This window comes from Calliphora vicina, chromosome 5, assembly GCF_958450345.1.
Source record: "Calliphora vicina chromosome 5, idCalVici1.1, whole genome shotgun sequence".
Taxonomy (NCBI): Eukaryota; Metazoa; Arthropoda; class Insecta; order Diptera; family Calliphoridae; genus Calliphora; species Calliphora vicina.
In genome coordinates this window covers 87,671,513-87,694,517 of record NC_088784.1, presented here as the reverse complement: position 1 = coordinate 87,694,517, position 23,005 = coordinate 87,671,513, and the positions used below count along the sequence as shown (strand labels likewise).

At 31.0% G+C, this 23,005-nt stretch overlaps 1 protein-coding gene across 5 annotated transcripts in view; it reads left to right on the top strand.

Moving 5' to 3' along the window:
- Positions 1–23,005, top strand: part of NKAIN (Sodium/potassium-transporting ATPase subunit beta-1-interacting protein) — a 106,637-nt gene that overhangs the window by 71,268 nt on the left and 12,364 nt on the right. For 2 of the 5 annotated variants that reach the window (XM_065514188.1, XM_065514187.1), the window contains exons 3-6: positions 664–744; positions 1,583–1,780; positions 1,845–1,905; positions 17,484–17,538. In XM_065514188.1, coding sequence (XP_065370260.1) covers positions 664–744; positions 1,583–1,780; positions 1,845–1,905; positions 17,484–17,538 — 395 coding nt within the window. Of the gene's footprint in view, positions 1–663; positions 745–1,582; positions 1,781–1,844; positions 1,906–17,483; positions 22,203–23,005 lie in introns of those variants that run through there. The other 3 variants (XM_065514186.1, XM_065514184.1, XM_065514185.1) reach the window with 3 other exon arrangements.

Genomic DNA, 23,005 nt, shown 5'->3' with positions numbered 1-23,005 from the left:
TATTTTTATTTAATCGTATGTATTGTATAAAATATTGTATATTAATTTTCCTTTACACACACTATAAATAAAAAAAAAATATGTAGTCACATCATAAAAAGTATAGTTTATTGTTTTGTGGCCACACGCCATTAATATCCGTCTGTCACTGTACTGTCTGCCATTCTGTAATTTTTATTGATTACAAATCATTTTTATAAATTTATTACAATCAAAATCAAACACAAACAATGCACAGAAGAGCAGGTTAAATATTGACCTAAAAACTAAAAACACACACGACTTGTATGAAAATTAGATAAAGAGGGCTCTTAGGACCCTACAGCCCCCCAAAAAAAATTTCATCACACATTCATATCAATATTTTTGTATTTGGTATCTTATCTTATCGATTTGTTTATAGAAAGAATATACATAAATAATATAGAAATAAAATGTTTGTTTGCTGTGTTTATTTAATAAGTTTTGCATGATTATCTCAAGTGTTTATGAATATTAATGAAATTGAAGTTTTTTCGAACATAAATATTTTTATACAAGAAAAATCCATTAATCATTTATTCAATTGTTAGGTTTTATTTTATATCCTATTGAAATCACATTTATTTATTTCGTATGAGTAACATATTAATTTTATTTGTTTTATTTTCTTTCTATTTTTAGTATTTAATATGGAATTTTCTATGGATTGGTTGGAATTCATTTTTAATATGTTTCTATTTAAATGTGGGGACACTGGACAGAGTAAGTAGTTATGGAATATTTTTATACCCTTCACCATTTTTCATTTGCGACCCCACAAAGTATATATATTCTGGATCATTATAGATAGCGAAGTCGATATAGCCATGTCCATCTGTCCGTCTGTATGTTGAAATCAACTTTCCGTAGCCCCCAAATAACTTACATACATGATTCATACATCAGTATATCAGGAATTCTCCCCGCTCGGTTGTTATTTAAAATCAATAAAATCGGCCCAATAAATTTTTTTTCACTAATAAATTTGAAAAAAATTTGGAAAAAATTGAAATTTTTTTTTTTTAATTTTGAAAAACAGTTTTGAAAAAAAAATGTTTTATTTAGTAATTTTTTCGAATTTTTTTCTAACAAAAAAGTATTTTTTCACTAATAAATTTGAAAAAATTAAAAATAAAATTGGAAACAAATTAAATTTTTTTTTTAAATTTTGGAAAAAAAATGTTTTAAATTTTGTTTTGACCTACAATGGGTCAAAATCGGGAAAATATTTTTTAACTCGAATTTTTTTCTAACAAAAAAGTATTTTTTTCAAAATATTTTTTCACTAATAAATTTGAAAAATAATTTTTTTTATAAAATTAAAAAAAATTGGAAAAATATTTAAATTTTTTTTTTTAAATTTTGAAAAAAAAAAAATTTTAATTTTGTTTATTTAAAAATATTTATCATTTGGTGAAGGGTATAAAATATTCGGCACAGCCAAATATAGCTTTCTTACTTATTAAATACAATAAAGTTATTTATCTCAATTTAGGAACATTTAAGCCAATAATAAATAAATCAATCTTGTTTAACTTTTACTTCGTTTTTCTTTTTTTAGGACAGCGATTTACTAAATCTGGGTACTGGCAGTGTCTCCTGGTTTGAAGTGAATGGTTACGGCTGTAAGCCCATCTATAATACAAATATAACCTCAGAGGATCCCTATCGTCCTATACGTCCCGAAACTGTAGATGATTGTCTACTAACCTACGACATAGTGGAAGTTGTACACTCTGGCGTACAATGTCTTTTAGCGGTAAAAAACTGGAATTAACCATTAATATTATTTTACTTACAATTTTTCTTTAAAACTCTTTTAGTTCTTTGGTATTTTGGGAGCCATTTTAATAAGTTACATATTCCTAGATGAAGATGACAGATGTAAGTTTTAATTTCTAATTTTCTTTTTCAATATAAAACAAATTTTTTAATTTATTATTTAGTTTAGTTTAAATTTACTTTAATATATCTATAGATTTAGTAAAAACTATAAGGTATTTTTATAACAAAGAAAAAAAAAAAGCACAACATGTTAGAGTCTTTTGTTTGCCCTAGATCCAGTTACCAAGTTCGAAATAATCAAATGTCAGGCTGATTGTCAAAATGATTTTTTTTTATGATGAATTACTAAAATCATCTTGATGATTTAATTTGCTTATGAATATATTTTTAGTTTTATATATTTTTATTTAGCTAATAGGTTTGTTTATTTAGTATATATATTAAATACAAAGTAAATATGTTATTTTTAAAACTGTCTTCTTTGAATGTACATATTTATACAAATATGTCTGTTTATTTTATTTTGAATGGCAGCCATACAACATAAAGAAGACTTCAAGGATATTGTTTATAAAATAAAACAGTGGCTAAGACACTTGAAAATTGTTTTCACAATATTTGCAAATTAAAATAGTTTTTAATTCAAATGAAGTCTACCAAATGTTAATGGTCTCAAAGTTTTTCCTTCTAAATTTGTCTATCTTTATATTGATCTCTAGAACACATGTTTGGTTTTAGTTAGAATACTAACTACAACTTCATTTAAGAAGAAATTTCACCATTAAAAAATTAGAAGCCCTCAAAACTCTCTCCTGCAGTATTCCAATGTGGCACCTAGCCCCGTCCCCTTGAAACCACATGTCGTTGGTATCCATTTCAAATAAATCAGTTCCAAAAATATCATCAAAAGGAAGGTACTGTTACGTTTTGACCTTTTAAAAACGGTGGTTTATTTCCTTTAAATAAACCGTATTCTTTTGATTGCAAATAAAAGCAGTTTTGTAGTATAAAATTTGTAACAACTCTGTTTACAATTCACAACTTATAAAGCACACTGTAAGACAGTTAATTTATATTTACTTAACGATGCTTTAAATTAGTCTAACTGGTTGATGTTCTCACGTCCACCTTATATACACTGCATTACCATCCAGATGTTTCCAGCTACATCTATCGATGCTTCTTGAAAGTTCTATTTCTACAATGATCCACTTAAAGCTTTTATTCAATGTTGTATATTCCACAGCTATGTTAATAAGGTCCACTGTTATGTTTACTGCTGTTAATCGGGAGGTAAACAACATTGTCCACAATTGGAAGTCTCCAGAAATAGAAATGTTGAGAAACATGATGCATCTTGAAACTAAACGTTAGGAAAAGTTATATTTTAATTCGAATACAATTTCGTAACAGTACTAAGTATTAATTACCCCTCTGTCGTTTCTCATTTAGGGCCATTCTGGAACCATTATTATAGAAAAAACTAATAGTACCATTAAAAAATAGAAAAAGTACCAATAAGTCCCTCTTTGTGAATTCTAACTCATGCAGGATCATGTATGTCTAAATCTCTTCGGAATTTCACTCAGAACCATTTAAGCTTAATTTGGTATTTCTAGGCCTATTAACATAAAATATTCAAAAAGTACTATTGGTAAAAAGTACCTTAGTGAATTCTAACTCATTAAGAATCATGTATATTTTCGTGATACTAGGTTCATTATTAGAAATAATTTTAAAAGTACCAGAAAAGATCCCATACCGTCTCCCTCTTAGATAATTACTCCATTATTATAGAAAAGTACCGCCATTTATGCTTAATTTCATGTTTCTAGGTCCATTAATATAAAATATTCAAAAAGTACTATTTGTAAAAAGTACCTGTAATACCTCTTTTTTGGAGTCCAAGTCAGGAGCATGTATATTTTCGTGATATCAGGTTGATTGTTATAAATAATTTTAAAAGTACCAGAAGAAATCCCTCTTCGATACTTACTCCATTATTATAGAAAAGTACCGCTAGAATATCGAAAAAGTATCATTAGTTCTCCTTTTGATACCCTTATTCTTGATTCTTACTTCACTCTGAAGCATATCTGCTTATTGTTTGTCGATAAGTTAAATAATTTAAAATAGTAAAAAAGTTCCAATTTCCCTTTTTACTTTTGAACATACGTCAATTTTCAAATACTCAATTTTGGCGAATTTATTTTGTGACTCCGATATGTCTCAAACGATTCAAATCTGTGTTCATAAGCTCCAGAAAAAATATGTTTTAAAATAGTACCAAACTGTTTACCCGGATTTTGACAAATTTACAACTTCGCCCTAGAGTTCCAAATTACATTCTGTTAGTTAATATTGGTATGACTGGAAGTACAAATGTTTAAAATGTAAAAGGAAATTGTGTTAATAATTTTGAATAAAGTGTATTTTTTCATGTTTATCCCTATTTGGCACTTTTTGTTTCCCATTGAGATGATACAAATTTTATTCAAATAAATTGAAGCATTGTAGTTGTAGCTCATAATAAAATATTCATATGTCTATACCTATGTTATTAAAACAAAAAACACCAAAACTAAATACAATTTTTACCCTCAAAAGTTCGAATTTCCAAAAAGTACCAAATTTATATTTGGTATTTTTTGATAAGTAAAGAATACGATTTTAAATTTATTTCGATGTTTATTGGTTTAAAAGGTACATAGAGTGCAAAAATAGTACCAAAATACAGGTTTTACCCGATTTATCCCATAAAAGTACCAAACAGCTGTCTACTCATTTTTTAAATGCATAAATATGCATTTTAAATATTCACTGTATCTGTATTAGTTTAGAAGTTCGCATTTCCCAAAATTCTTTCTTAGTGAATCTACATAGGGATAGGGGAAGCTATAGACCAAATTTCATGTCTCTAGCTTTTGGCATTTGGGCTGGGTGATGTTGAATCAGTCAGTCACTCAGTAATGTTAGTCTTTTATATACAGAGAGCCTCAAAAGTGAGTAAACACCACAAATTATTAAATTTTTTATTAAAATCGATTACAATTTAAATGATTCGGTTTGTTGGAGACTGGGCTGAATAATAGATTCGGTTCTGAAAAAAAAGATTTAATGATTTTCATGATCTTAAAAAAATTCACTGCTGTTTACTCGCTTTTGAGGCTCTCTGTATGTATATAGACAGATTGATACAAGATTTAATTCCGTCCGATATCAGGAAACTTTGGGAAGTTGATTTCAACCGACAAACAAAATGACAAACATATATTCCAATCCACTCGTTGCGCGATAGACTAAATATTTTGGTAGGCTATTAGTCTGAGGGTTGCGGGTTCGATTCCCGCCAAATATTCTGAGTGTTTTCTGCAGACAAGCCAAAAGGCTTCGCGGTTTGTGTTTGTTTTTTTTTTATTTTATGTGAAGCATAACAATCGAGTAGAAACTAATAGACGAAATATTGAATCATAAATAGTAAAATAGATTATTAGTCGCATCTGATATGAATTCAATGATAAAAGCAGTTACAGTTCTTCATAAAAAGTGTATTCCATCAAGTTTTATGGTGGTAGGGTTCTATAGCTGAATCAAAAAGTCGACTTTTCGACTTTTTCCGTTTTTTAAAAAGTCGACTTTTCGAACTTTCGACTTTTTTCGTTTTTTAAAAAGTCGACTCTTCGACTTTTTAGTTAAATCGACTTTTCGACTTTTACAACTTTTTACCATTTCTTGTACAAAATATATAGTTTGTACATTTATTGATGCGACTTTTGTAATGTTTAGCAATAAAAATAAAATTTATCAAGGCGATAATAGTTAGAAGAATGTTGGAATAATTTTGTGTTTTATTATTTATATTAGCATACACTACAAAAAATGCAAGTGTACCAAATTGCAATAGTTTTAGTTTAATGTTGAAATTAAATATTTTTTTAACAATCTAAAATGTCGACTTTTTTCGACTATTTTCGACTTTTATCGACTATTCGACTTTTATCGACTATTTACGACTTTTATCGACTATTGGACTTTTTCCGACTTTTATCGACTATTTTCGACTTTTATCGAATATTCGACTTTTTTCCGACCAAAAAGTCGATTTCGACTTTTTTCAGCAAAAAGTCGATTGTTCGAACAATCGACTTATAGAACCCTATATGGTGGATATTCAGAACCTGCTGTCGAAAGATTAACTTACCAGATACTTCTTTCCTTCTTCCAGGCTGATAGCTGGTTATCACATACAACGTGCTTTGCCTGTATCTCTGCCAGTCCATCATCATTGATGAGTGTGACTATTGAATCTCTCTTTGTGGATGTTCGGCATTTCAGAAATAAATTAATACAGTCCTATATATCCTATAATACCTTAGCCAGATCGCTGCCCTTTGATCGCCTAAGTATTTGGAAATCTAAAAGTTTTCTAATCTTAAAAGATGATTTATATTCACTCGTAAATTATTTGTTTTTATAAAACCAAAAGTTGTGAATGAGTAATATATTCATTTCTCATTTAAAAAGATTTAGCTATCTATATGTGTGTGTAAATCATGGTCACATCTAAAATACCCAACCAAAAATAAGGAGATTTACAAAAAAATGTTTATCATTATCCTAGACAGTTTGGTATTGAAAACCAGTGAAATTAGTTCAGTAGAAATAAAATTATGGACCAAATTATGAGACAACCTCGAAACAACTATTTACAATAATGTTATATTAGCTTACTTTAGCTTGTAGCAGCAATGATTATTAGTATTGTATGTTGCTTCGAATGTGCAGAGTTTCATGTCATAGTTCAAATTGAGTTGAGGAAGCTTTTATATTTGAGCTTTTGAGGCCAACTTTTTTAAAATTGGTTTCTATGTATAAATGATAACCTCTGGCACAAAAAAAAAATAAAATTTTTAGTTCAACTATTTGAATGCTAAAGTGTTTAGTTAGTTACTAAATATTTGGCTAAAATGTAGATGTTCGGATGTCTTCTCTGCCCATAAATACCCCAGTTGTTTAAGCTTTCTCTCAATTGATAATTAGAGCTTTAAGTTACAAAACCATATTTGGCATCAATTTCTGATTTCGGTAGTATTTTAAAACGTTTAAAACCAATGATATGAAATAATTAATCTAAAACCTACACTAGCTAATGTAATTTATAAATCTAAAAATATTTGTCTGCATATTTGACCTTTGCCAACCACTGTTCCCCAAACTAAATTGTATACATTGTACATAGGAATTGATACCGCCATCTGTTTCTCATTTTTTTTTTGCTCGCCTGTAGTTTCGTTTCGTTTTTTTTATCTTTTGATAAATATTGACAATACGCTTTGAACAAACAGCCAAAGATACACATATGCATTGCAATAATGCTCCTCCTTTTACGGTCGGTGGTGGTAAAAGTAAAATGCAAAATAGATAAAAGCCATGTAAGAAAACCTAAACTAAATGTGAGTGTACGAGTAGTACCCACTATGGAATTGTTAGGGAAAATACCATTAATCACCCTCTAACCATGTATTTTGATTGTTATTTTCTTCTTGACGCCCAAGTGCAAACAAAACGGAAATAAAATTGTAATTTCCGTCGACAACCATGTAGGAATATTACCTTGACATGATTGTTAGGTAGATTGGTGGTCGTTGGTTTTTTTTCCTTTACTCCACATGCTTTTCTTTTCAGCATGTGGACAAACCCTTTTAGTTATTTTATATTTAGTTTAAACATTTTATTTTTGAATTTTCGTTTTATTATTTTTGTGTTTTATACATGTTTGTATTTAATAAAATTATGTTAAATTTATCAGCAAAAATCATTTTTGAGGGAAATAATAAAATAATAGTGGGGCTAAATAAAAGACTTTACATGTTGTGTTTTTTTATTGTTTTTGGTCATTTTAAGTACAGAGGAATTTCAATTATATAAATGAGAATTTTTAGATTTTTTTATTACCGAATACTTTAATGAAAATTGTAAAGTTTTCAAATATTATTCATAAATATTTTGTTTGAAAGCAGTTGAATATAAAACCATCACAAATTTAATCTCTATTATATTCAAAATATATACTATGGGTGTCAAAAGTGAGTAAATACCAATGAATTGTAGTAATTTTTAAAAATAATGAAAAACTTTAGAGTCCTAAACCGAACCTAATATTCGGCCTCATCTGCAACAAGCCAAAACTCTTAAATTTTAATTAAAAATCAAATAATTCACTGGTGTTTACTCACTTTTGAGGTTGTGTATATTAGGGTGGCTCTTAATTTTGCACTGTTCCGATGGTCCCAAGGCCCAAAATTGTTATCCATCATCTAAAAAAATAAAACGTCAAAAAAATCAAAAAAAAAAACAATCAGAAAAATCGTATAACGTTTAGAGGTTGAAGTTTCATGTGTTGGGTCAAAGTTGAAATAGTTTAAAAAAAAATGTAAAAAATTAAATACGAATTTTGTGCCAAAAAAGCGACATATGCGGGAAGTTTAGTTTTACTTCTTTAATTTGCTCACCAAAGCTTAAGGCGAATGTGTTCCATCGGTATCAACGTGCGATATATGGTTTGTTCGGCTCAAAAGTGGTGATTTTGGCATGGAAGACAAAGATCGCCTAGACCAGCAAAAAAAGTTTGAAGACCAAGAAGATTGTTGCCAAACCCAACAAAAGCTTGCAAAATCATTGGGAGCAACTCAAGCAGCAATTTCAAAATGTTAGCAAGCAGCAGGATTCATTCAAAAGCAGGGAAATTGAGTACCTATGCATTGAAACTGAGAGTCATTGGAATACGATTTTGAATGTCTGAAATGCTGCTTGAACGGTATAAGAGAACATAATTTTTGCGATGAAAAATCGACACCAAAGCCAAATATCCATGGCGCTAAACAATTCTCTGTATTTTGAGGGAGCGAGGCTCTACACACTGCGAACCATAGGATATTTTGTGCAGACTACGTATGAAGCCAACTATTTGATGAAAGAACAAATACGTCCCCCAGGGCCATAAAGTCTCTTCCGAGTCATTTAGTTCTGCATATTGGCAGCATTGGGCAGTCGCATAGAAAATTTTCAGAGGTTTCGGCATGAAAATGGTGATACCTTAAACCAGTGTCCGGTGAATAATACAGAAAGTATTCTGCAATCACCCTTTCCGAGCGATAGCAACAACTAAGATCTACGTTTGGATAGAGTAATGAACCGTTTGGACTGTATAAGGTCCTGGGCCAAAATCGGTCAAATTCCGATTCAACTCAAGAACGAATACCTTCCATAGTATCCACGTGGGATGACAAAGAACGGTTCAGGACCTATAAATGAGCCTCGGGCGCTAGTGTTGGCTAGACCATGGCCAGTTACCTTCATGGCCAGTTACCTGCGCCATTCTGCGCGTCGAGTTCATTGAAAGAAGTCCAACAGTCCACAACAATACCAAGGGGTTACTCCCTAATTCGATTCGAAAGGAAGTATTTTCGAATTACAATGTAATTTCGAACATCTTCATTCTCGGATTGAGTTACGCAGTAACGGCCCAGACCTTACTTCATATGATGATAAGGCTCTAGCTATCCGACATAGCAAATATCCTAGTAGTCCTTAATATTGATCTTAAACATCCATAAATACCAGCCCCAGTTTCACCATTAGCCTGCTTAGAACCTGCTGTAAACCACACTTTCTTGGCATTATCTTGCCACCAGAATAATCAAGGGTCCTTATACCTAAAACTGCAATACTAGGATACTGCAATACTAGGATCATTCCCAAAGATGCCTAGAATGTGCATGTGCCTAACCAGATATCCTCCGTAATCTGGATACACTCCTATAGGCTTTCTCCATTATAAATATATGTAAAGGTGGGATGTGTAGGTGGGACCTAGTAATTGAAATGCAGATGAGGCAATAGACCTTATCAAGAAATGATGTCGCAGTCATCTCTTCAACTTTATTCCACCATGCCAAGGCGGCAATAAAAGACCAGGCATATATTAGCATAGAGCTTTTTTGATGGTGTTGGATAAGTGAGAGTCGTATCAAGTGTAAACCTAAGATATTTTCTGTAAAAAAATCCTATAGATGAGCCATTCAATGTAGGTTCTATGAGTCTAATAACTCTCCTTTTGGTAAATGGTACAGGATTATGAACTGCTGAAATCTGGCCAGACCATCACAGGGAACCTGTGATCGAACACAACTGATTCGTTTGAAGAATGCTTTTGCCGAAAAACATCCAGAATATACGGCCAGACATATAACTGTAATATTCCCTCATGATATTACTCGGACGTGTTAAAAACTATTTAAAAAGATGTGGTTGGGAAGTTTTGAATCACCCGTTTTATAGTCCAGACCTTGCCCCGCCCGACTACTAATTGTTTCGATCGAAGCAGAGCGCTCTCTGGAATACGCTTGATTTAATTTGATCTTGGCTTCAAAAAATGAGCTGTTCTTTTGGCTCGGAATCCAGATGTTGCCAAAATGATGGGATGGGATGTTGCCAGAATGAAGGTCATAGCTAACAATGGCCAATACTATGAATAAATTTATATTGTACAATTGTCTTAAAATAAAAGCTAAAACTTTGAAAAAATCGCTAATTTTTTAATCATACACCCAAATATTTAATGGTTAAATGAAATGTTTAAACTATTTCCAATTGAAATTTATTTTTAACATTTATTAACTGGAAATTTCAAATAAAATTTTCAAACTCTAAACGTTAGATGATTTTTCTAAAATTTCACCATTTGAGTTTTAGATGACGTAGAAAAATTATCGAAAATCCGAAAAGTGCAATTAAGGCCCACCCTAATGTTGTGTACGAAAACTTTTGTTATTTACTGTACACCTACCTATCAGCCTTGTAATATCTGTTGCATAGCTTACATTTTGATATTTTTTTTATTCCTATTCATTCTACTCTATTATATAATTGAAATTCTACTGTTTACTTCACATATACAAAATCCATATACCAAACATTCATATTCATATATATAATTTAATTTTAATAAAATGCTTGTGGGTTTCATAATAATTATAATTCTTTTAAACAGAAACATTTCTTCATACTCTCTCTCTCTACTCTACTCTATCATCTCCCTATTTCATTTTTAACAAATTCTGTATTTTGTGTGTGTTTCTGTTTTATTTTAATAATGTTTTTTTTATTTTTTTGGTTTAATAAATTGTTCCACAAAACAAACAAACAACAAAAAAAAAAAAGAGTCCATTATATAAATATAATTTGTTTATTAAAAATGTACGCGTATGTAGTTATGATACAATAATAAATATTTTATTTTAATTAATACATAGATTGAGTTTATTACAAAATATTGTGTGTTAAAATAGCTTTATTTAATTAATTACTACTTCAAACTAACATACTATATGGTCGCTAGAGATTTATTTAAAAATTCATTAACTTTTAATAAAATACTAAGGTTAGGTTGTGTGTAAAATTTACATCGTAAGCTTAGAAATTAAAGTGGCTAACTCCATATTTTGTGAAAAAACTTTATTATTACAATAATTACAATTTATTTTTATATATAAGGCTATTTTTATACCCTATACCACGATAGTGGCGTTTGTGCTGATGTTTGTAACGCCCTAAAATATTAGTATAACGCCCATCTTAAAGTATGCCAATCTGTACAGGTGGCAATTTTGAAGATATTTCTACCGAATTTGGGATACTCATTTTTTCTGCCCAAGAACGAATCCTAAACTGGCTGAAATCGGTCCATTATTTCACATAGCCCCCATACGAATGTACTCCCAAAATAGTACTTTATCGATTACACAGGTCAATAGCAAAAAAAGGCTACCTAAGTACAATAATGGTAAAATTTTTCAATTCTATGGATAGATTTTTTTTAAAAAATTTTTAAGTAAAATTATAAATTTTGTTAGACGCTTCTCCACATAATTAATGATAACTAAAAAACGGTTAGTCCGGTGTTATTAAAATAAACTTAGGAAAGTTGAGATTTACATAACCTTTAATCCGTTAATATATTGGATTTCAATCGGCTCAGTAGTTTCGGAGTTATAATAACAAATTGAAGAAAAAAACATATTTTTTATTTGAAAATAGACATTTTTTTTATTTTAAAAAAATCATGAAAAATCGAAAACGCCAGAAATTGTTCAGATTTATTAACGTTTCACAAAGCAACATGTAATAGCAAGAAATTCAGATATCGATCATAAAAATCGATTCATTCTCTTCGAATTTACTCACAATTAAGTGAATTCGCTCATTTTCACAAAATTTTAGTTCTTTGTTTGATATACATATAATTTATTAGTTAATGTTCCTCTTTCGATTGATTGAATTTTAAAAATATTTTCCCTATGCTATGTACAAATTTTCATATATGTATTGCGTTTCAATCGGTTCAGTAGTTTCGGAGTTATAATAAAAAATTGAAGCAAAAAAATATATTTTTTACGTGAAAATAGCAAATTTTTTTGTTTTTAAAAAATCATGAAAAATCTAAAACGGCAGGAATTGTTCAGGTTTATTGCTTTATTTTAGTTTTTTGTTTGATATACATAAAATTTAGTAGTTAATGTTCCTCTTTCCATTGATTGAATTTTGAAATCATTTTTCCCTGGCTATGCACAAAGTATATATATTGCGCTTCAATCGGCTCGGTAGTTTCGGAGTTACAATAAGAAATTGAAGCAAAAAATAAATTTTTTATGTGAAAATAGCTAATTTTTTTGTTTTAAAAAAATCATGAAAAATCGAAAGGGTAGAATTTGTTCAGATTTATTACTTTATCGCAAAGACACATGTAATAGGAACAAAATGAGATATCGATCATAAATATTGATAGATTATTTTCGAATTTATTCACAATTAAGTGAATTCGCTCATTTTCACAAAATTTTAGTTTTTTGTTTGATATACATAAAATTGATTAGTTAATGTTCCTCTTTCGATTAATTGAATTTTAAAAATATTTTCCCTATGCTATGTACAAATTTTCATATATATATTGCGTTTCAATCAGTTCAGTAGTTTCGGAGTTATAATAAAAAATTTAAGCAAAAAAATATAATTTTTATGTGAAAATATTACCTTTTTTTGTTTTAAAAAAATTTTGAAAAACCGAAAAAAGTAGAGATTGTTGAGATTTATTGCTTGGTCGCAAAGCCACATGCAAAGCAACAAAATGAGATATCGTTCATAAAAACCGATTAATTATTTTTGAAGTTATTCAAAATTAGAGATTGGCTCATTTTCACAAAATTTTAGTTTTTTATTTCATATACATAACATGAGTCGTTAATGTTCCTCTGTCGATTGAGTAAATTTTGAAAACAGGTTCCCCATACTATGTTCAAATTTTCATATATATAAAAAGATATATTTTTTACATGAAAATATCAATTTTTTTTTGTTTTAAAAAATTCATAACCAAATCTTATATACCCTTGTTTTCAATTATTTCTTACATATTTAACCTTAGTATTTTATAAAAGTTGAGTCTTCAATACAAATTATTGCAATTAAGTTGATTATTACCTATTGTGAATGGCATGAATACTTTTACAACAATTTGCATGTTAGTATTTTTGATTTTTGTTTATTATTTTAAATATTTTCACCCCTCAATTTCCCACTACTAAATAATACCAGTTTTCATTATATTTAACTAAATTAAAAATTCTCATTAAAGTTTTCAAATCAAAAATTTCAAATTTGATTGCATTTTATAATTGTTTTTAAATGTGTGTGTCCTAATTGTGTAAAATTAGTTTAATTTACATATATTTAGAAAAAAAGAAAAATTCATTACCAACGAAAAGTTTTCATATCATTTTTTTTTATCAAATTGCAATGTGTGTGTTTGTATTTTTACATTTACTATTTATTTAGTTTTGTTTTTCTTTAATAATTTGTTTGTAAATATATCAAAATGAAAATAATAATAAATTAAACAAAATTAAGATTATTTTTTATAGAACTAAATAAACCAGAACTATTATTGTTATAATGTGTCATTAAATATCTTTTTTAAAGAAAAAAATATATATAAATTTGGGTAAAAATTACAGCAAGTTTTAAAGTCTTTAAATTTGAAGAGCGATAAATAAATCTTATAAAAAAATGAGTTAATATCAGTTAAAGTTGTTGTTTCAAAAAAATATTTATTAGCCAGCTATTTATATGTCATCTTGATAACAACATATGTTGCCCTTATTTGGCATGTTTTCGATTTACGACGCATTCAAGGTGTAAGTAAATCGTAACGAAATTTCACAGGGTTAGAGCTGAGGTGTTTTCGAGTTGATATACAGTTGTGCATCTGGGAATGGGGGCCAGTCGGTGGCCCCTCAAGGACAGATCTCAATTTTTTTAAAAAAAATTTCCAAATGTATTTATGATCCGAATGGGCTGAAATTTAAAATAGTAATTGAGGTCTATAAAAAATACACTGACATGTGTATGTTATCTATTTTAATTCAAAAGATATTTAGGTTTTTTTTTAATTACTGCAATACATGAAAAAATGGTAAAATTTTTGAAAGGGGGCCATGTTTGTGGAGGTTGTGAAGAGTTATTATAAGCCTTTTATATAAGTATTTGGTATTGATAAAAACCATAGGACCTGAAGATTAATATTTTAGTGAAATGAAATAATTTTATAAATTTTAAGGCCGTAATGTTCCTTTATAAGCTAAAAAAAATTAAAATATGGTGATTTCCATTAAGAAAAATATAAAATTTGAATTAATGTCAAATTTTAACGGTAAAAGATATCATCACAAAATTTGGAAATAATATAGATATAAATATCCATAAATCAATGACATTACAATTGTTGCCTTTTTTTGTTTTCCAATATCGAAATTTCTTAAACAGGGAAAATGTGTTTAAAAAACTGAGTTTCTTCAGAAAAGTGCCCACTGTAAAGTTATTTATCGTGTGATAGTAAAAAACCTTTGCATGTATTTCAGTAAGATATAGGGCTATACAAATATTGAGCTTTTTTGAGGAACGGTGATTTGATATTTTAATAATTTTTTACTGAATTTTTTTTTTTAAATTGGCCATGTTAGGATACGTCTGTGGGTACTATGTCCGTGTAAATGAGCCAAATTTTACTTTACACAATTTTCAATTATAAAAAATTTTATATAATCCCGAAGAAATTTTTTTTTATAATGAAAAAAATACGGACTATTTGGGAAAAAACTTAAAAATATGGCCCTTTTTACATGTTCCAACTTTGGATGCCTGAAATTTGTATGCGGACGAGATAACTTTTTTTATTTTGTTCAGAATTTTATCGCAAATATAACTGATATTCCAAAAAAATTTCGATTTAGACCCATACAAAAAAACAAAATAAAAATAAATAAATTAACCTAAATATCTCTTGAACTAAAAGAGATAATTTGCATATGTGTTTTTTCCTCAAGGACTATTTAAATTTCAGCTCATTCGGATCATAAATGGATTCTTGACGATTTTTTAAATAAAAGTGAGACACAAGATGGTGTGTAACTTTGCATTAAAAGCATTATTTACAACTTTGTTGTCTTTGGTGACCCCACTGAAATCTTTCGGCATTTTAAGCCTTAAATCTCCTTTTTGAAAGGACGTTTTTCGATTTTCTCGAAAAAAGGGTCAAATTGACCCCTAAAGAGAAGAGCTAGAGTGTTAAGATCTTCTACAAAAATTATCCCCATAAAATTCCACCATATGATTCTGACAATAAGAATTCTCTCAGACATTAACTTACAACATTTTTTTCATTTAGTATAATGCTCCCTTCGATCAAAAAATTAAAACTCTGATCCACTGTAAAAAAACTCAGATCAGTTTTCAGATAAGTTTATTCAACAAAAATGATATACTCAACATGTCCATTCAGAATTATAGGGTCGCTATTCTTAACGACTTGGGTATCATAAAATACGAGTACACACGGAAAACAGATTCATTGTGATGAGCTAATTTGTAGCCAATTCGGTTCTGGCAACCGATTAAAATATCCGAATTTTGTCACTTAATAAAAATTCTTTGATTAAGATTAAATGATTCGATTATCTACCAATTCGGTTATCACAGTCAAAACTTTTTTCTCTGTGTATTTAAAATTACAGGCCATGTAATTTTCTTGATTTTTAAACAAAATTAAATCTTGAATAAAATCGGTTTTTTCGAAATTAATAAAAATAAATAAATGAGCTATATTCGGCAGAATCTTATACTTCACCAAATTATACTTCAAAATACAAATTTTAAATATTTTTAGGTAAACAAAATTTTTTTTTCCAAAGTTGTTTTTTAATTTTTTGTAAAATTTTTTTTCGAATTATTTTAAAATTTTTTAAATTTAAATTTTTTTTTAAATTAAAATTATTTTTTCAAATTTAAAACTTTTTTTTTTTTTTAAATTTTTTTTCTTGGTGAAAAAAAAATTCGGGTTAAAAAATATTTTTCCGATTCTGACCCATTGTAGGTCCAACTTACTATGGTCTTATATACGTTGTTGCAAAGGTCTTTGAAATATCTATCATTAGATTTTGCTGATTTTAAATAGGAAACTTCTCGAAAGCATGTCTGACAAAATTATTGAAGATTTGGTTTCCGAAGATATCTGGGGTCTTCAGAAAATTGATTTCAACAGACAGACAGACGGACATGGCTTAATCGACTCCGCTCTCTATAAGGACCAAGAATATATATACTTTATAGAGTCGGAAAATTATGTTGTGGAAATTACAAACGGAATGACAAACTAAAAAATGGAAAAATCCACATGATTCGAAAGTGTAAGTATTTACCTAATATGGTCAAAATCGGATGTCCCAAGGTCTGTGGTGGAATACAGGATTTATATACTTTATTGGGTCGTAAATAAATATTGTAGAAATTACAAACCGAATGACAATCTTATATGAGAAAATTCCAAGAGTTTTGAAAAGCGAACTTTAATTTTTTTGCCTTTGTTAAACCATCTTTTGATTATCCAATTTAAATTTCTTAAAACTTGCTGTGTTTACCCTTAATTATATACATATAAATTTATTCATGTTGCTTGAGTATTTACACAAATATTTATACCTTTTTTTATAATAATTTTTAACTTAATATATATTTACTACTTATTCTTTGTATTGTGTGTATTGTCTGAAATTCATCATAACTAAATACTCGTATATGAAGAGTTGTTTCAAAAAAAAAAAATCAAAATTTTATTGTAAAATAATAAATTCATAATAATGTCACTCAATGTAACACCAAAACCACTCCCACTCCCAGTTAACATTCTATAAAACATCATGTCCCATATATCATAACACAAACCCCGCCTCCTCCCCCGAAATATCATAACCAAATATCATCATAAACTCTCCACAACAATTCCTCACACATAGATGCCCACAAACATGTTACTACTTACAATTTATTATCAAATTAATTAATTAGTTTTAAGTAAAAATTAAAAAGAAAAGAAAGATACATTAAATGCATTTTTAATCATTTAATGTTCTTCTCTTTTTCTCATTTTATGTTACAAACAAAAAACAAAAAACGAACACACAAACCTCTATCTGTCTCTCTTCTGTGTGGGTGTGTATTTCGAAATCGTTCGAACACAATTCTATATGCTGGCGATATCTTGTGGCGGATTGATGATGAAAATGCAGTCGATTTCATGAATGGTGATGCCAAGAGTCCACAACACACGGTGGTCCATCCAATGTACGTGAGCTATACAAGCATACCGACATCAGCCAGTGCCACTATGCTCTCAAATAAGCATCAGAATCAAAATCAAAATCATACTCACCATACTCTCAGTAATAGTAACAATCATCTCAGTAACAGTAACCATGCAATTTGTACAAATACTACTACTTCTACTACTACTCCAACTGCAACGAAAAAAAAATTCTCATCCTCTCAGCAAACATCTCTTCATAAACAAATTCTAACATCAGCAACAACTGCAACAACTAACAACAACAGCAACCACCAACAACACAGCAACAGCATTAGCCATAACAATAGCAATAGATATAGCAACAACAGCAACAACAGCAATGCAAACAACAGCAACAGCAACACTTTCTTAATACACACACATCATAATCATCATCATAATCAGCAACAGCAACAACAACATTCTAATTCCCAGAGTCGCAATAGGGGCGCTGTTATAGGAGAGGGCAGTTTTAATGGTAGTTTGGTTAGTAACAGTAGTCAGTTTGAACCCTTTAATACCGGTAGTAGTCATCATCATAGACGGCGACATCGCAACATGTCCCCCACTAGCCGTAGTTTTACACCTAATCCTAGTAATGCCAGTAACTCTCTAACCCACATGCTCTATAGTCCTAAGCAGTGTCGCAAAGTTCAGCCCACTTCCACCAACAGTATCTTTCCGGCCAATATCGATTTGGCCCAGAAACAGCCCATCATGCCGGCCTACTATGATGATAGCACAGCTAAGGCCGATCATCAGTTGTATGTTAATGGTTCTAGGAGACAAATGCTATTGACCCAGTCTCCCACCCAAGACACCACACCGTCTCTCTCCTATGCCTCTTTGCAAAATTCCACACAAAACTTGAATTCGAGTTTGAAACAAAATGCCACCACCAGTTTGGGTTCGGGTGGCAATGCCCTGAACAGTTCGCTAAGTAACAGTAACTATAGTTTAACCAATAGTTTAAATAATAACCAGTCTCAACATCTCTCCTCACAGGCCGCCATTCATAGCGGTGCTGGTGAAGGACATTTTGCACGCATACATTCCAAACCTAAACCGGCCAAATCGTCCAGCTATAGTAGTTTTAAACATGCCTCTAGTGCAGCAAATGCAGTTGCTGCCGCCTCGGCCTGTTCGGCTGCCCAACGTCCAGATATAAAATATTCAGAAATTTTTAACGAAACCACGTCCAATCAATTTGATGAATCCTTTGAGGAGGATAATTTTTCCATACAAAACCTTAAGGCCGACGAGGGTGTAACCTATGTACCCTTTACCAAACCCACACCGGGTAATTACTTTCTAACACCTTCTGCCCAGCTGCTGGAGAACAATAATTCGCCTCATTCTTTGAATTCTAGGCATTCGCAAAATTCTCTGAACAATAACAGTAACCATCAGCAGCTGCGCACAAGTCCGAATAATAATTCGTCACAAATAACGCCTCACAATTATCATGACAACTCTGGTATTCTACTGGAACATGGTGCTATTTTACAGCCTTTAACTCCCCATGATCTTAATCCAGCTCAAAGAGCTTTGTATCAGCAAAACGGTTTGCCTTTCCATCCGGCCTATTCACCCACACCTTATAGGCAAAATTCAGCTTGTCCAGCCCAAAAGCAGACACCCAGACCTACTAACATACCGCTGCCCAAAGTGCCGGCTTCGTATAATGCGGAATTTTTGTCACCCTCGGAGGTAACACCACCGCCTCCGCCCCAGCCTAGACCTCATATATTTCAGCCACGTACTGGCACCGCTCCCTATCCGGATCTCTCGCCCGAGGTAACCGAACGTTATGCCATGCCCACTCAGTATATACCGAGATCTCCGGTAGCTTCGCGTATAGCTAGACGTCAACGTCAGCAAAATTCGCACAACGAACGATCTCATGCCCCACTCAATAGTTCGGCGAATTTTTGTGATCAAATACGTGACACACCACCCGGCTATGCAGCCGACAATGGTTCCATACACACCTACACCATTTCGAAGGCCAGATCTCATGATCGTTTATCGTCGTCCCGAAATACAAATGGTTCGCTAAGAGATAAGGAGCGGGCTGTCGTCAATGAACGCTCTAATACTAAAGAGAGTCAGCATGATCAGGAACAAGAGCTGGCCCCACATGTCAATCGTCGTAGTGGCCGCAGAGATGGTGTTAAAATCAGACCACGCTCCTATTGTAATTCCATGTCGGGAGGTGAGGGTGTCATTCGTAATAATATTTCCAATGATCGCAAATTGGGCTATGCAGCCTAAACAAATTTTTGTCCCCTGTTAGCATTAAAACGTAGATAGAATAATTTTTTGATAATACAGACCTACAAAGAGCAAACTTTTTCAATATTTGTATTTTAGTAGGAAAAGTAGTATAACACATTGAGTGCCATGTCGTACGAGACCTAATACTTCCTGGCGTGCCACAGGGATTTCACACTTCACCCTTGTTGTGGGTAATTTTCACACGAAACTACTTGAATTTCTTTAAATATAAGAGATTAAAAAAAGAAACTGAATAGATCTTGGCTGCTTCAGAAAGTTTTATAAATCTCTTTTAAACTCATTCCTAATAAAAAAATGTTTTGCAGCCAGGGAAGTATTTTATTTAAACTGCTGGGCCCTCAATGTGCTAAAGCCAGCTTAGAGTAGCATGATTATATGGCGATGAATTTATGCCAAGGGTTTCACCTTAAAATGTTCCTTAGATTTGTACACATGATGGAGATATTCAGATTGTATGTCAACTAGCTTTTGCAACTCATAATTTGTTTAATTAATTAGAAAGTGTTTGAAATAAGAAACAGTTCTGAACGATTTTTAATAAAAAATAGTTTAAAAAAATTAACTTAATTTAGACTGACAGCTTTAGGTTTCAATTGAAAATATTAAGCTATTTGAATACTCCGTTACAAGTTTTTAATATATGTAAACTGAGTGGCGAATTAACGAGCCACTGAAAGCGAACAAGTAGTGAGTCATTTTGTAGAGCAATTACTAATTTTAGGTAGATGATTTGTTTCAGAAAACTAGTTTTTGAATTCAAAATTTTACCACTGAATTTTCTGAAAGTAATACTGCGTATTTCAAGAATACTTTTGGAACTTTTAACCAGAGATAAGTTTAGTGAAGTTGTATCTTGAAGCTACTTACTTGGGTCCATCAAAAACTGATCAATTTGTGATACCCAAGAGGTTAGCAGAAAGTATTTTATTCCACATTTGTCAGATATTCTCATTAATGTGTAGATGTATCTGAAATTCATAATCGATAGCTGTTCCCAGAATAAGAAGCATGGGGCTTTAAAATACGATCTCTTTTAGAGGCAAAGGTCAAACATTCATTCTCCTAATGACGATTTCTGTAGTAACCTCAGTCTCATGGCATGCTATTCTATTTAGTTTCCTTGCGATGGAATTCAATAATATGTTTCACTTCATCAGTATCACATAGGTGACAAGGCGATCTCGCAATAGCATAGTTGATTTGATTAAACCACCTAATCTGAGCAAGCCCAAATAGTTTCTTTTGGACCAACGGAAGAGGAATGCCAAGGAAGAGGTTATAACAGTTACCATGACTAGGGACCCTAGCGTTATCCTAGAATGTTTAGATATCTCATTTAGAGACTCCCGAATTCTTTGGTTAACCTAGATATTGAGAAGACACTCGAAATTTCATTATCGACCGCCTAAGCTAATTAGCTTTTGGTAGCATAGAATTGCTCTTTCCGATTTTATTCCATGTTCTTCTATAAAGTAGCCAGCCATATTTCCTCATTTTAATACATACAAAAAATCTAATCTGCAGGATGTAGATTCTTACTCGGAATCTGAGGAAACTTAAACTTCAAACCGTTGTTTAATTAGCTTTTGATAGCAGACATTTGCTCTTTCCGATTTTACTCCATATTCTTCTATAAAATAGTCAGCCATATTTCCTGTTTTTTTAAGTCATACAGAAAATCTACTCTGCAGGGGTAGAGTCTCATTCGGAACCTGAGAAAACTTAAACTTCAACCAGTTGTTTTGTTAGCTTTCATGTCTCATACTTTTGAAAAATATCAAAGCGTAATATTTCACGCGGACACAAAAAATTCGTACGTGACATTTCATTGGATTCTCAGTTACAGTTCATAACAGTTACAGTTCATAACAACAAGATACGATATCCTGAAAGTGAAGTTAATTTTAGAGCATTCCGCCAAGATACCTTCAAAATAACACATTCTCTATGTGATCACTGCTTTAGATCATCAGCTATCGATTTTGTTGATAATCAAATCAATCAGTCTTAGTGACCGAATTCTTACTGTTTTGGCTGACAAATTTAAGTTGAAGTGACAAATATTCGGATATTTCAATTATAGTTCGTTTTTCTTAACTGACTTTCTTTAGCAAGAACCGAAAAAATATGTCAAAATATAATCGAATCATTCGATTGGCTACAAAATTTGGTCATCAAGGCTATTATGCTGAAAATGACGCAAAATAATTTTGTATTTTCGTTGTCAAATACAAGGCGAATTTATACAAGGTGGCTTAAGGCGAATTCGTTATAAGGTGAGAGTCATGTTACAACACAAAGCGAATTTATATACAAGGTGGTGTCGGTGGCGAATTCAGGCGAATACGAGCGAATTCATTAATTTTTTATATATGGAGTTTGACATTCGAAACAATAAGAGAATTGTGTCAAATGTCAAACTCCATACATAAAAAAATAATGAATTCGCTCGTATTTTCCTGAATTCGCCACCGACACCATGTATATAAATTCGCCTTGCTACAACATTTACAAAACCCACATGCTTTCAAAGTCTACCTGTTGTTTTTGCGTCTATTGTAGTATTTGAAACAACAAACTCTAGTGAATTTGACAGATCGAGCTCTGCAATCGTCTCCACTTTATAATGAATACGCCTTTAGGTGGTCCCATTAAAACTGCGGATTATTTTTTGTTTATACAATTTTAAAGCGAGAATGTCCTTATACAAAATATATCCCACAACTATCGCTGTTAAACTCCGTATAGAAAGACAAGACAGAAAACAAATTGTATTCGAAATGCAGTCATGAATTCGCCTTGAATAATTACTTATTTAAACCAAGGCGAATTTATGTACCAGATGGTGTAGGTGGCAAATTCAGGCAAATAGGAGAAAATTCATTAATTTTTTTATTTATAGAGTTTGACAATCACCCTTATCGTGGTTGGCGTAAACGTCATACGCCTACGACAGTTTCGTACTAGATTAAAGAAACAGTTTGAGAGTTGTTTCGAATGTCAAACTCCTTATATTAAAAATTAATGAATTGAATTCTTATTTTCCTTAATTCGCCGCTGACTCTACCTGGAATATAATTTCGCCTTGAACTCACTCATCAAACTAAAATATGTGTCTCTCTCTCTCTTGCTGTCTTAAAAAACTGTTAAATCACTTTTCATTGCTCT